General features: G+C 48.9%; 1 protein-coding gene across 1 annotated transcript in view; it reads left to right on the plus strand.

The window, feature by feature from the left end:
* The window catches only part of LOC139422356 (rab11 family-interacting protein 4A-like), a 112,096-nt gene that overhangs the window by 80,407 nt on the left and 16,303 nt on the right, over positions 1-15,386 (plus strand). The window contains 3 exon segments of the mRNA XM_071173560.1: positions 9,915-10,096; positions 13,212-13,379; positions 13,781-13,915. Of these exon segments, the coding sequence (XP_071029661.1) occupies positions 9,915-10,096; positions 13,212-13,379; positions 13,781-13,915 (485 nt within the window).

Raw genomic sequence — 15,386 nt, forward strand, 5'->3', positions numbered from 1 at the left:
CTGTTACCCTCTATAACCAGGTTAGAGCCTTCTGTGCCCCTCTATAACCAGGTTAGAGCCTTCTGTTCCCCTCTATAACCAGGTTAGAGCCTTCTGTTCCCCTCTATAACCAGGTTAGAGCCTTCTGTTCCCCTCTATAACCAGGTTAGAGCCTTCTGTTCCCCTCTATAACCAGGTTAGAGCCTTCTGTTCCCCTCTATAACCAGGTTAGAGCCTTCTGTTCCCCTCTATAACCAGGTTAGAGCCTTCTGTTCCCCTCTATAACCAGGTTAGAGCCTTCTGTTCCCCTCTATAACCAGGTTAGAGCCTTCTGTTACCCTCTATAACCAGGTTAGAGCCTTCTGTTACCCTCTATAACCAGGTTAGAGCCTTCTGTTACCCTCTATAACCAGGTTAGAGCCTTCTGTTCCCCTCTATAACCAGGTTAGAGCCTTCTGTGCCCCTCTATTACCAGGTTAGAGCCTTCTGTTACCCTCTATAACCAGGTTAGAGCCTTCTGTTACCCTCTATAACCAGGTTAGAGCTTTCTGTTCCCCTCTATAACCAGGTTAGAGCCTTCTGTTACCCTCTATAACCAGGTTAGAGCCTTCTGTTCCCCTCTATAACCAGGTTAGAGCCTTCTGTTCCCCTCTATAACCAGGTTAGAGCCTTCTGTTTCCCTCTATAACCAGGTTAGAGCCTTCTGTTACCCTCTATAACCAGGTTAGAGCCTTCTGTCCCCCTCTATAACCAGGTTAGAGCCTTCTGTTCCCCTCTATAACCAGGTTAGAGCCTTCTGTTCCCCTCTATAACCAGGTTAGAGCCTTCTGTTCCCCTCTATAACCAGGTTAGAGCCTTCTGTTACCCTCTATAACCAGGTTAGAGCCTTCTGTTCCCCTCTATAACCAGGTTAGAGCCTTCTGTTCCCCTCTATAACCAGGTTAGAGCCTCTCTGGAGCCTTCTGTTCCCCTCCTCTATAACCAGGCTAGAGCCTTCTGTTCCCCTCTATAACCAGGTTAGAGCCTTCTGTTCCCCTCTATAACCAGGTTAGAGCCTTCTGTTCCCCTCTATAACCAGGTTAGAGCCTTCTGTTCCCCTCTATAACCAGGTTAGAGCCTTCTGTTCCCCTCTATAACCAGGTTAGAGCCTTCTGTTCCCCTCTATAACCAGGTTAGAGCCTTCTGTTACCCTCTATAACCAGGTTAGAGCCTTCTGTTACCCTCTATAACCAGGTTAGAGCCTTCTGTTACCCTCTATAACCAGGTTAGAGCCTTCTGTTCCCCTCTATAACCAGGTTAGAGCCTTCTGTGCCCCTCTATTACCAGGTTAGAGCCTTCTGTTACCCTCTATAACCAGGTTAGAGCCTTCTGTTACCCTCTATAACCAGGTTAGAGCCTTCTGTTCCCCTCTATAACCAGGTTAGAGCCTTCTGTTACCCTCTATAACCAGGTTAGAGCCTTCTGTTCCCCTCTATAACCAGGTTAGAGCCTTCTGTTCCCCTCTATAACCAGGTTAGAGCCTTCTGTTTCCCTCTATAACCAGGTTAGAGCCTTCTGTTACCCTCTATAACCAGGTTAGAGCCTTCTGTCCCCCTCTATAACCAGGTTAGAGCCTTCTGTTCCCCTCTATAACCAGGTTAGAGCCTTCTGTTCCCCTCTATAACCAGGTTAGAGCCTTCTGTTCCCCTCTATAACCAGGTTAGAGCCTTCTGTTACCCTCTATAACCAGGTTAGAGCCTTCTGTTCCCCTCTATAACCAGGTTAGAGCCTTCTGTTCCCCTCTATAACCAGGTTAGAGCCTCTCTGGAGCCTTCTGTTCCCCTCCTCTATAACCAGGGTAGATCCTTCTGTTCCCCTCTATAACCAGGTTAGAGCCTTCTGTTCCCCTCTATAACCAGGTTAGAGCCTTCTGTTCCCCTCTATAACCAGGTTAGAGCCTTCTGTTCCCCTCTATAACCAGGTTAGAGCCTTCTGTTCCCCTCTATAACCAGGTTAGAGCCTTCTGTTCCCCTCTATAACCAGGTTAGAGCCTTCTGTTCCCCTCTTTAACCAGGTTAGAGCCTTCTGTTCCCCTCTATAACCAGGTTAGAGCCTTCTGTTCCCCTCTATAACCAGGTTAGAGCCTTCTGTTCCCCTCTATAACCAGGTTAGAGCCTTCTGTTCCCCTCTATAACCAGGTTAGAGCCTTCTGTTCCCCTCTATAACCAGGTTAGAGCCTTCTGTTCCCCTCTATAACCAGGTTAGAGCCTTCTGTTCCCCTCTATAACCAGGTTAGAGCCTTCTGTTCCCCTCTATAACCAGGTTAGAGCCTTCTGTTCCCCTCTATAACCAGGTTAGAGCCTTCTGTTCCCCTCTATAACCAGGTTAGAGCCTTCTGTTCCCCTCTATAACCAGGTTAGAGCCTTCTGTGCCCCTCTATAACCAGGTTAGAGCCTTCTGTTACCCTCTATAACCAGGTTAGAGCCTTCTGTTACCCTCTATAACCAGGTTAGAGCCTTCTGTTCCCCTCTATAACCAGGTTAGAGCCTTCTGTTCCCCTCTATAACCAGGTTAGAGCCTTCTGTTCCCCTCTATAACCAGGTTAGAGCCTTCTGTTACCCTCTATAACCAGGTTAGAGCCTCTCTGGAGCCTTCTGTTCCCCTCCTCTATAACCAGGTTAGAGCCTTCTGTTCCCCTCTATAACCAGGTTAGAGCCTTCTGTTACCCTCTATAACCAGGTTAGAGCCTTCTGTTCCCCTCTATAACCAGGGTAGAGCCTTCTGTTCCCCTCTATAACCAGGTTAGAGCCTTCTGTTCCCCTCTATAACCAGGTTAGAGCCTTCTGTTCCCCTCTATAACCAGGTTAGAGCCTTCTGTTCCCCTCTATAACCAGGTTAGAGCCTTCTGTTACCCTCTATAACCAGGTTAGAGCCTTCTGTGCCCCTCTATAACCAGGTTAGAGCCTTCTGTTCCCCTCTATAACCAGGTTAGAGCCTTCTGTTCCCCTCTATAACCAGGTTAGAGCCTTCTGTTCCCCTCTATAACCAGGTTAGAGCCTTCTGTTCCCCTCTATAACCAGGTTAGAGCCTTCTGTTCCCCTCTATAACCAGGTTAGAGCCTTCTGTTCCCCTCTATAACCAGGTTAGAGCCTTCTGTTCCCCTCTATAACCAGGTTGGAGCCTTCTGTTCCCCTCTATAACCAGGTTAAAGCCTCCTGTTCCCCTCTATAACCAGGTTAGAGCCTTCTGTTCCCCTCTATAACCAGGTTAGAGCCTTCTGTTCCCCTCTATAACCAGGTTAGAGCCTTCTGTTCCCCTCTATAACCAGGTTAGAGCCTTCTGTTCCCCTCTATAACCAGGGTAGAGCCTTCTGTTCCCCTCTATAACCAGGTTAGAGCCTTCTGTTCCCCTCTATAACCAGGTTAGAGCCTCTCTGGAGCCTTCTGTTTCCCTCTATAACCAGGTTAGAGCCTTCTGTTACCCTCTATAACCAGGTTAGAGCCTTCTGTTCCCCTCTATAACCAGGTTAGAGCCTTCTGTTACCCTCTATAACCAGGTTAGAGCCTTCTGTTACCCTCTATAACCAGGTTAGAGCCTTCTGTTCCCCTCTATAACCAGGTTAGAGCCTTCTGTTCCCCTCTATAACCAGGTTAGAGCCTTCTGTGCCCCTCTATAACCAGGTTAGAGCCTTCTGTTACCCTCTATAACCAGGTTAGAGCCTTCTGTTACCCTCTATAACCAGGTTAGAGCCTTCTGTTCCCCTCTATAACCAGGTTAGAGCCTTCTGTTACCCTCTATAACCAGGTTAGAGCCTTCTGTTCCCCTCTATAACCAGGTTAGAGCCTTCTGTTCCCCTCTATAACCAGGTTAGAGCCTTCTGTTCCCCTCTATAACCAGGTTAGAGCCTCTCTGGAGCCTTCTGTTTCCCTCTATAACCAGGTTAGAGCCTTCTGTTACCCTCTATAACCAGGTTAGAGCCTTCTGTTCCCCTCTATAACCAGGTTAGAGCCTTCTGTTCCCCTCTATAACCAGGTTAGAGCCTTCTGTTCCCCTCTATAACCAGGGTAGAGCCTTCTGTTCCCCTCTATAACCAGGTTAGAGCCTTCTGTTCCCCTCTATAACCAGGTTAGAGCCTCTCTGGAGCCTTCTGATTCCCTCTATAACCAGGTTAGAGCCTTCTGTTACCCTCTATAACCAGGTTAGAGCCTTCTGTTCCCCTCTATAACCAGGTTAGAGCCTTCTGTTACCCTCTATAACCAGGTTAGAGCCTTCTGTTCCCCTCTATAACCAGGTTAGAGCCTTCTGTGCCCCTCTATAACCAGGTTAGAGCCTTCTGTTACCCTCTATAACCAGGTTAGAGCCTTCTGTTACCCTCTATAACCAGGTTAGAGCCTTCTGTTCCCCTCTATAACCAGGTTAGAGCCTTCTGTTACCCTCTATAACCAGGTTAGAGCCTTCTGTTACCCTCTATAACCAGGTTAGAGCCTCTCTGGAGCCTTCTGTTACCCTCTATAACCAGGTTAGAGCCTTCTGTTACCCTCTATAACCAGGTTAGAGCCTTCTGTTCCCCTCTATAACCAGGTTAGAGCCTCTCTGGAGCCTTCTGTTTCCCTCTATAACCAGGTTAGAGCCTTCTGTTACCCTCTATAACCAGGTTAGAGCCTTCTGTTCCCCTCTATAACCAGGTTAGAGCCTTCTGTTACCCTCTATAACCAGGTTAGAGCCTTCTGTTACCCTCTATAACCAGGTTAGAGCCTTCTGTTCCCCTCTATAACCAGGTTAGAGCCTTCTGTTCCCCTCTATAACCAGGTTAGAGCCTTCTGTGCCCCTCTATAACCAGGTTAGAGCCTTCTGTTACCCTCTATAACCAGGTTAGAGCCTTCTGTTACCCTCTATAACCAGGTTAGAGCCTTCTGTTCCCCTCTATAACCAGGTTAGAGCCTTCTGTTACCCTCTATAACCAGGTTAGAGCCTTCTGTTCCCCTCTATAACCAGGTTAGAGCCTTCTGTTCCCCTCTATAACCAGGTTAGAGCCTTCTGTTCCCCTCTATAACCAGGTTAGAGCCTCTCTGGAGCCTTCTGTTTCCCTCTATAACCAGGTTAGAGCCTTCTGTTACCCTCTATAACCAGGTTAGAGCCTTCTGTTCCCCTCTATAACCAGGTTAGAGCCTTCTGTTCCCCTCTATAACCAGGTTAGAGCCTTCTGTTCCCCTCTATAACCAGGGTAGAGCCTTCTGTTCCCCTCTATAACCAGGTTAGAGCCTTCTGTTCCCCTCTATAACCAGGTTAGAGCCTCTCTGGAGCCTTCTGATTCCCTCTATAACCAGGTTAGAGCCTTCTGTTACCCTCTATAACCAGGTTAGAGCCTTCTGTTCCCCTCTATAACCAGGTTAGAGCCTTCTGTTACCCTCTATAACCAGGTTAGAGCCTTCTGTTCCCCTCTATAACCAGGTTAGAGCCTTCTGTGCCCCTCTATAACCAGGTTAGAGCCTTCTGTTACCCTCTATAACCAGGTTAGAGCCTTCTGTTACCCTCTATAACCAGGTTAGAGCCTTCTGTTCCCCTCTATAACCAGGTTAGAGCCTTCTGTTACCCTCTATAACCAGGTTAGAGCCTTCTGTTACCCTCTATAACCAGGTTAGAGCCTCTCTGGAGCCTTCTGTTACCCTCTATAACCAGGTTAGAGCCTTCTGTTACCCTCTATAACCAGGTTAGAGCCTTCTGTTCCCCTCTATAACCAGGTTAGAGCCTTCTGTTACCCTCTATAACCAGGTTAGAGCCTTCTGTTACCCTCTATAACCAGGTTAAAGCCTCCTGTTCCCTCTATAACCTCTCAGGAGGACTGCCCTCTCTACCATTCATTACAATGACATTGATGTTCATGTTGATTCAATGTAGTGTGTGTGTGTGTGTGTGTGTGTGTGTGTGTGTGTGTGTGTGTGTGTGTGTGTGTGTGTGTGTGTGTGTGTGTGTGTGTGTGTGTGTGTCCCAGTGGTAGAGCAGTCTGGTGATAACAGACATACGTGTATGTATTATTTACACACAATCACACACACTCCTGAACAGGAGCAAACAGATCTAGGCCAGTGGTCCAGTCACTACCCAATGTTCTCTACTGCTGAACTCTGAACTCTGAAACGCCCTTCATGTCTCCTCATTATGCATTTATGTCATGTAGTTTATGGAGGACCACACCTGCCACAATTAGAAATAATAATAACTTAATGCACACATGGATACAGGGCCTTCAGAAGGCATTCATACCCTTTGAATTATTCCACATTTTGTTGTTACAGCATGATTTCAAAATGGATTCAATTGTTGTTGTTTTTTTCACCCATCTGCACACAATACCCCATAATGACATCACAATACCCCATAATGACATCACAATACCCCATAATGACATCACAACACCCCATAATGACAAAGTGAACATGTTTTTAGACATTTTAGCAAATTTATTGAAAAATAAATACATAAATATCTCATTTACGTAAGTATTCACACCCCTGAGTCAGGACTTTGTAGAAGCACCTTTGGCAGCGATTACAGCTGTGAGTGTTTCTGGGTGAGTCTCTAACAGCTTTCCACACATGGATTTGCCCATTGTTCTTTTCAAAATTCTTCAAGCTCTTTTCAAATTGGCTGTTGATCATTGCTAGAGAACCATTTTAATGTCTTGCCATAGATTTACAAGAAGATTTAAGTCAAAACTTCAGTGTATATTTGGCCTTGTGTTTTAGGTTATTGTTCTGCTGAAAGGTGAATTCATCTCCCAGTGTCTGGTGGAAAGCAGACAGAACCAGGTTTTTCTCTAGGACTTTGCCTGTGCTTACCTCCATTCTGTTCATTTTAATCCCGATAAACTCCTCAGTCCTTAATGATTACAGAGAGAGAGGTCAGATAGTCAACACAGACATTACCAGCCCCTAGAGAATCTGTTTCAGGTCAGATAGTCAACACAGACATTACCAGCCCCTAGAGAGACTGTTACAGGTCAGATAATCAACACAGACATTACCAGCCACTAGAGAGACTGTTACAGGTCAGATAATCAACACAGACATTACCAGCCCCTAGAGAGACTGTTTCAGGTCAGATAATCAACACAGACATTACCAGCCCCTAGAGAGACTGTTTAAGGTCAGATAGTCAACACAGACATTACCAGCCCCTAGAGAGACTGTAACAGGTCAGATAATCAACACAGACATTACCAGCCCCTAGAGAGACTGTTACAGGTTAGATAATCAACACAGACATTCCCAGCCCCTAGAGAGACTGTTTCAGGTCAGATAATCAACACAGACATTACCAGCCCCTAGAGAGACTGTTACAGGTCAGATAATCAACACAGACATTACCAGCCCTAGAGAGACTGTAACAGGTCAGATAATCAACACAGACATTACCAGCCCCTAGAGAGACTGTTACAGGTCAGATAATCAACACAGACATTACCAGCCCCTAGAGAGACTGTTACAGGTCAGATAATCAACACAGTAACTACTCTACACATAAATCCCTTTTTAAAGGTCGTGATGAGGACGTGATGTTGTTAGTCTGTCAGACAGACGTGGAGAAAGTGATCGCTCGTTAGTTAAATCACAGGTTTACTAAAACTGCTGTAGATATCCTTCAGTGAGAGGGAGAGAGGGGGGAGGAAAGGAGGGAGGGATGGGAGGGAAGGAGGGATGGGAGAGGGGGAGGGATGGAGGGATGGGAGAGGGGGAGGGATGGAGGGATGGGAGAGGGGGAGGGATGGAGGGATGGGAGGGGAGGGAAGGAGGGATGGGAGAGGGGGAGGGATGGGAGAGGGGAGGGGAGGGAAGGAGGGATGGGAGAGGGATGGGAGAGGGGAGGGGAGGGAAGGAGGGATGGGAGAGGGGGAGGGATGGGAGAGGGGAGGGGAGGGAAGGAGGGATGGGAGAGGGGGAGGGATGGGAGAGGGGAGGGGAGGGAAGGAGGGATGGGAGAGGGATGGGAGAGGGGAGGGGAGGGAAGGAGGGATGGGAGAGGGGGGGGGATGGGAGATGGGAGAGGGGGAGGGATGGGAGAGGGGAGGGGAGGGAAGGAGGGATGGGAGAGGGGGAGGGATGGGAGAGGGGAGGGAAGGAGGGATGGGGGAGGGGAGGGAAGGAGGGATGGGAGAGGTGTAGGGAAGGAGGGATGGGAGAGGGGTAGGGAAGGAGTGAGGGAGGGAGGCAAGGAGGGAGGGAGAGAGTGGAAAGAATGGAGGAAGGGAGGGGTTTCTGAGACGCTCTTATCTGCCCTACCAGTGGTCCACCACTACCTGGGTTGTATTGAATTGAATGTTCTGGTTCACTGAGGGTGCTCTTAGCTGTGTTTACTAGACTGAGGGTGCTCTTAGCTGTGGGTACTAGACTGAGGGTGCTCTTAGCTGTGGGTACTAGACTGAGGGTGCTCTTAGCTGTGGGTACTAGACTGAGGGTGCTCTTAGCTGTGGGTACTAGACTGAGGGTGCTCTTAGCTGTGGGTACTAGACTGAGGGTGCTCTTAGCTGTGGGTACTAGACTGAGGGTGCTCTTAGCTGTGTTTACTAGACTGAGGGTGCTCTTAGCTGTGGGTACTAGACTGAGGGTGCTCTTAGCTGTGGGTACTAGACTGAGGGTGCTCTTAGCTGTGTTTACTAGACTGAGGGTGCTCTTAGCTGTGGGTACTAGACTGAGGGTGCTCTTAGCTGTGGGTACTAGACTGAGGGTGCTCTTAGCTGTGTTTACTAGACTGAGGGTGCTCTTAGCTGTGGGTACTAGACTGAGGGTGCTCTTAGCTGTGGGTACTAGACTGAGGGTGCTCTTAGCTGTGGGTACTAGACTGAGGGTGCTCTTAGCTGTGTTTACTAGACTGAGGGTGCTCTTAGCTGTGGGTACTAGACTGAGGGTGCTCTTAGCTGTGGGTACTAGACTGAGGGTGCTCTTAGCTGTGGGTACTAGACTGAGGGTGCTCTTAGCTGTGTTTACTAGACTGAGGGTGCTCTTAGCTGTGGGTACTAGACTGAGGGTGCTCTTAGCTGTGGGTACTAGACTGAGGGTGCTCTTAGCTGTGGGTACTAGACTGAGGGTGCTCTTAGCTGTGGGTACTAGACTGAGGGTGCTCTTAGCTGTGGGTACTAGATGATGGGTGTTAAATGTTTCATTGTTCAGGGTCTGGAAGTTGGCCGTGTGCTCCGCCAAGACAACAACGTAGAGGAAACACTGTTTTCTGTCTGTGTCCAGCATGTTGAGTTGAATAATGGTGATGGTTGACTAATGTCCCCTCTCTCTCCCCCCTACCCCTCTCTCTCTCCCCCTACCCCTCTCTCTCTCCTCCTACCCCTCTCTCTCTCCCCCTACCCCTCTCTCTCTCCCCCTACCCCTCTCTCTCTCCCCCTCCCTCTCTCTACCCCTCACTCTCTCTCCCCCTCTCTACCCCTCCCTCTCTACCCCTCCCTCTCTACCCCTCCCTCTCTCTCCCCCTCCCTCTCTCCCCCTCCCTCTCTCTCCCCCTCCCTCTCTCTACCTCTCCCGCTCTCTCCCCCTCCCTCTCTCTCCCTCTCTCCCTCTCCCTCTCTCTCTACCTCTCCCTCTCTCTCCCCCTCCCTCTCTCTCCCCCTCCCTCTCTCTCCCCACCCCTCTCTCCCCCCCTCCTTTTTTCTCCCCCTCTCTACCTCTCCCTCTCTCTACCCCTCCCTCTCTCTACCCCTCCCTCTCTCTCCCCCTCTCTACATCTCTCCCCCCTCCCTCTCTCTCCCCCTCCCTCTCTCTCCCCCTCCCCCTCCCTCTCTCCCCCCTCCCCCCCTCTCTCTCCCCCTCCCCCTCTCTCTCTCCCCCTACCCCTCCCTCTCTCCCCCTACCCCTCCCCCTCCCTCCCCCTATGATCCCTCTCCCCCTCTCCCCCCCCCCCCCCCCCCCCCCCCCCCTCCCCCTATGCTCCCTCTCCCCCTCTCGCTCCAGAACGGCGAGGCCCGACTGGGCCCTCCCATCATCATGTGTACCCGTCCATACCCAGACTGCAGTGTGGAGCAGGGGGAGTGTTGTGACATGGACAGCACCAATGAGAGCGGCGTGGGCTCTGACACCTCTGACGGGGGGCGGAGCAACGAGAAGGAGGAGGGGCTAGGTGGACTGTTCAACAAGTAAGTGTGACGTTATGATGTCACAGATTATACCGGTTATTGATTTTCAATCAGATTTTTGACACCATCTATCTGACCATGGCTGTAGTACCATCTATCTGACCATGGCTGTAGTACCATCTATCTGACCATGGCTGTAGTACCATCTATCTGACCATGGCTGTAGTACCATCTATCTGACCATGGCTGTAGTAGTATCTATCTGACCATGGCTGTAGTAGTATCTATCTGACCATGGCTGTACTAGCATCTATCTGACCATGGCTGTAGTAGTATCTATCTGACCATGGCTGAAGTACCATCTATCTGACCATGGCTGTAGTACCATCTATCTGACCATGGCTGTAGTACCATCTATCTGACCATGGCTGTAGTAGTATCTATCTGACCATGGCTGTAGTACCATCTATCTGACCATGGCTGTAGTACCATCTATCTGACCATGGCTGTAGTAGTATCTATCTGACCATGGCTGTAGTAGTATCTATCTGACCATGGCTGTAGTACCATCTATCTGACCATAGCTGTAGTAGTATCTATCTGACCATGGCTGTAGTACCATCTATCTGACCATAGCTGTAGTAGTATCTATCTGACCATGGCTGTAGTAGTATCTATCTGACCATGGCTGTAGTAGCATCTATCTGACCATGGCTGTAGTACCATCTATCTGACCATGGCTGTAGTACCATCTATCTGACCATGGCTGTACTACCATCTATCTGACCATGGCTGTAGTACCATCTATCTGACCATGGCTGTAGTAGTATCTATCTGACCATGGCTGTAGTACTATCTATCTGACCATGGCTGTAATACCATCTATCTGACCATGGCTGTAGTAGTATCTATCTGACCATGGCTGTAGTACTATCTATCTGACCATGGCTGTAGTACCATCTATCTGACCATGGCTGTAGTACCATCTATCTGACCATGGCTGTAGTAGTATCTATCTGACCATGGCTGTAGTAGTATCTATCTGACCATGGCTGTAGTACCATCTATCTGACCATGGCTGTAGTACCATCTATCTGACCATGGCTGTAGTAGTATCTATCTGACCATGGCTGTAGTAGTATCTATCTGACCATGGCTGTAGTACCATCTATCTGACCATGGCTGTAATAGTATCTATCTGACCATGGCTGTAATACCATCTATCTGACCATGGCTGTAATACCATCTATCTGACCATGGCTGTAGTAGTATCTATCTGACCATGGCTGTAATAGTATCTATCTGACCATGGCTGTAATACCATCTATCTGACCATGGCTGTAGTAGTATCTATCTGACCATGGCTGTAGTAGTATCTATCTGACCATGGCTGTAGTAGTATCTATCTGACCATGGCTGTAGTACCATCTATCTGACCATGGCTGTAGTACCATCTATCTGACCATGGCTGTAATACCATCTATCTGACCATGGCTGTAGTAGTATCTATCTGACCATGGCTGTAGTACCATCTATCTGACCATGGCTGTAATACCATCTATCTGACCATGGCTGTAGTAGTATCTATCTGACCATGGCTGTAGTACCATCTATCTGACCATGGCTGTAATACCATCTATCTGACCATGGCTGTAGTAGTATCTATCTGACCATGGCTGTAGTACCATCTATCTGACCATGGCTGTAGTACCATCTATCTGACCATGGCTGTAGTACCATCTATCTGACCATGGCTGTAGTAGTATCTATCTGACCATGGCTGTAGTGGCATCCATGGCTGTAGTAGCATCTATCTGACCATGGCTGTAGTAGCCCCAACCTGCCATAAGCACTTCTTGTAGACTTGTGGGACTGCTATTGGCTAGGTGTAATGGGCCCTCTGATAGGCTAGGTGGAATGGGCCCTCTGATAGGCTAGGTGGAATGGGCCCTCTGATAGGCTAGGTGGAATTGGCTCCATATTGCTATACTCCAGACAGTGTTTTCAGACGTTCTGAGTTTCTAGGGAAGGGGTATTCAAATCTTATCAAACAAGTTCCAGAGTCCTGATGGTTTCCTATTCTACCTGATAGTTAACATCACCCTCCTGGTGTCCCAGGTCTAAGTCAGTCCCTGATTAGAGGGGAATCACCCTCCTGGTGTCCCAGGTCTAAATCAGTCCCTGATTAGAGGGGAATCACCCTCCTGGTGTCCCAGGTCTAAACCAGTCCCTGATTAGAGGGGAATCACCCACCTGGTGTCCCAGGTCTAAATCAGTCCCTGATTAGAGGGGAATCACCCACCTGGTGTCCCAGGTCTAAATCAGTCCCTGATTAGAGGGGAATCACCCTCCTGGTGTCCCAGGTCTAAGTCAGTCCCTGATTAGAGGGGAATCACCCTCCTGGTGTCCCAGGTCTAAATCAGTCCCTGACTAGAGGGGAATCACCCTCCTGGTGTCCCAGGTCTAAATCAGTCCCTGATTAGAGGGGAATCACCCACCTGCTGTCCCAGGTCTAAATCAGTCCCTGACTAGAGGGGAATCACCCTCCTGGTGTCCCAGGTCTAAATCAGTCCCTGATTAGAGGGGAATCACCCTCCTGGTGTCCCAGGTCTAAATCAGTCCCTGATTAGAGGGGAATCACCCTCCTGGTGTCCCAGGTCTAAATCAGTCCCTGATTAGAGGGGAATCACCCTCCTGGTGTCCCAGGTCTAAATCAGTCCCTAATTAGAGGGGAATCACCCTCCTGGTGTCCCAGGTCTAAATCAGTCCCTAATTAGAGGGGAATCACCCTCCTGGTGTCCCAGGTCTAAATCAGTCCCTGATTAGAGGGGAATCACCCTCCTGGTGTCCCAGGTCTAAATCAGTCCCTGATTAGAGGGGAATCACCCTCCTGGTGTCCCAGGTCTAAATCAGTCCCTGATTAGAGGGGAATCACCCACCTGGTGTCCCAGGTCTAAATCAGTCCCTGATTAGAGGGGAATCACCCTCCTGGTGTCCCAGGTCTAAATCAGTCCCTGATTAGAGGGGAGGTATGAACAAAAACAGTAGAAATGTCTTCCAGGTTCAGGTGAGAATTTGAGGGGCCTAGGAGATGGGGAGTCCGGGACCGTATGGGAGCGGGGCCCATACTGATTCATACGTTGACTCCTGTTCTTTGTGTTCTGATTGGCTGTAGTTCTGGCCAGCTGATTGGCTCGGCTTCTGCGTCCGTCTTCTCGGGGGAGGAACAGTTTGAGGACTACGGAGAGGGGGAGGACGTGGACTACACTCCCAGCAGCCCTTGCCCCGACGATGACGCTCGCACCAACGGCTTCTCAGACCTCGGCTCCTCCCTGCCCTCCAGGTTAGTGGCACATAGAGGAAACTCGCACAGCGTGCAGGACATTCATCAATGACAGTTGGCCCCCAATGACTGACACACTCTGCCCTTTACATGCTGCACCAACACACACTCTGCACCTTTCAGCCACTCATGTGTAACAGGAAGGAAACCTATTGCTCTGTTCTATTGACAGATACAAAGCACTGTGTGTAATTATAGTCTCTCTCTCCCTCCTTGTCTCTCTCTATCTTTCTCTCTCTTTCTGGCTCTCTCTTTCTCCCTCCCTCCCTCCCTCCCTCCCTCTCTCTTTCTCCCTCCCTCCCTCCCTCCCTCCCTCCCTCCCTCCCTCCCTCCCTCCCTCTTTCTCCCCCTCTCCCTCCCTCCCTCCCTCCCTCCCTCCCTCCCTCCCTCTGTCTCTGTAGTGCTGGTCAGACCCCTCTGAAGATGTGTCACCTGTACAACAGTGATGTGTTGGATGTCTATTGTTCTCAGTGCTATAAGAAGGTTAACCTGCTCAACGACCTGGAGGCCAGGCTCAACAACCTCAGAGCCAACAGGTAACACACATACACACACACACACACACACACACATTCAAATGTGCACACACACACACAAGCACGCCAGGCACACATATACACTACCTTTCAAAAGTTGCGGGTCACTTAGAAATGTCCTTGAAAAGTTTTAAATTGTCCATTAAAACAACATCAAATTGATCAGAAATACAGTGTAGACATTGTTAATGTTGTAAATGACTATTGTAGCTGGAAACGACAGATTAAAAAAAAAAAATGTTTTTATGGAATATACAGAGGCCCATTATCAGGTGTACAGAGGCCCATTATCAGGTGTACAGAGGCCCATTATCAGGTGTACAGAGGCCCATTATCAGGTGTACAGAGGCCCATTATCAGGTGTACAGAGGCCCATTATCAGCAACCATCACTCCTGTGTTCCAATGGCACGTTGTGTTCGCTAATCCAAGTTTATCATTTTAAAAGGCTAATTGATCATTAGAAAACCCTTTTGCAATTATGTTAGCACAGCTGAAAACTGTTGTCCTGATTTATAGAAGCAATAAAACTGGCCTTCAGACTAGTTGAGTATCTGGAACATCAGTATTTGTTGGTTCGATTACAGGCTCAAAATGGCCAAAAACAAATTCATCAGTCTATTCTTGTTCTGGGAAATGAAGGCTTTTCGAGTAATTGCCATCTCGTACGACGCTGTGTACTACTCCCTTCACAGAACAGGGCAAACTGGCTCTAACCAGAATAGAAAGAGGAGTGGGAGGCCCCGGTGCACAACTGAGCAAGAGGACAAGTACATTAGAGTGTCTAGTTTGAGAAACAGACGCCTCACAAGTCCTTAACTGGCAGCTTCATTAAATAGTACCCGCAAAACACCAGTCTCAACGTCAACAGTGAAGAGGCGACTCCGGGATGCTGGCCTTCTAGGCAGAGAAAAATACATATCTCAGACTGGCCAATAAAAATAAAAGATTAAGATGGGCAAAAAGAACACAGACACTGGACAGAGGAAGATTGGGAAAAAAGGATTATGGACAAACTAATCTAAGTTTGAGGTGTTCGGATCACAAAGAAGAACATTCGTGAGACGCAGAAAAACTGAAAAGATGCCGGAGGAGTGCTTGACGCCATCTGTCAAGCATGGTGGAGGCAATGTGATGGTCTGGGGGTGATGGTCTGGGGGTGATGGTCTGGGGGTGATTGTCTGGGGGTGATGGTCTGGGGGTGATGGTCTGGGGGTGATGGTCTGAGGGTGATGGTCTGGGGGTGATGGTCTGGGGGTGCGTTGGTGGTGGTCAAGTGGGAGACTTGTACAGGGTAAAAGGGATCTTGAAGAAGGAAGGATATCACTCCATTTTGCAACACCATGTCATACCCTGTGGACGATGCTTAATTGGAGCCAATTTCTCCCTACAACAGGACAATGACCCAAAGCACAGCTCCAAACTATGCCATAACTATTTAGGGAAGAAGCAGTCAGCTGGTATTCGGTCTA

Source organism: Oncorhynchus clarkii, chromosome 12 (assembly GCF_045791955.1).
Source record: "Oncorhynchus clarkii lewisi isolate Uvic-CL-2024 chromosome 12, UVic_Ocla_1.0, whole genome shotgun sequence".
In the NCBI taxonomy this organism is placed as follows: domain Eukaryota; kingdom Metazoa; phylum Chordata; class Actinopteri; order Salmoniformes; family Salmonidae; genus Oncorhynchus; species Oncorhynchus clarkii.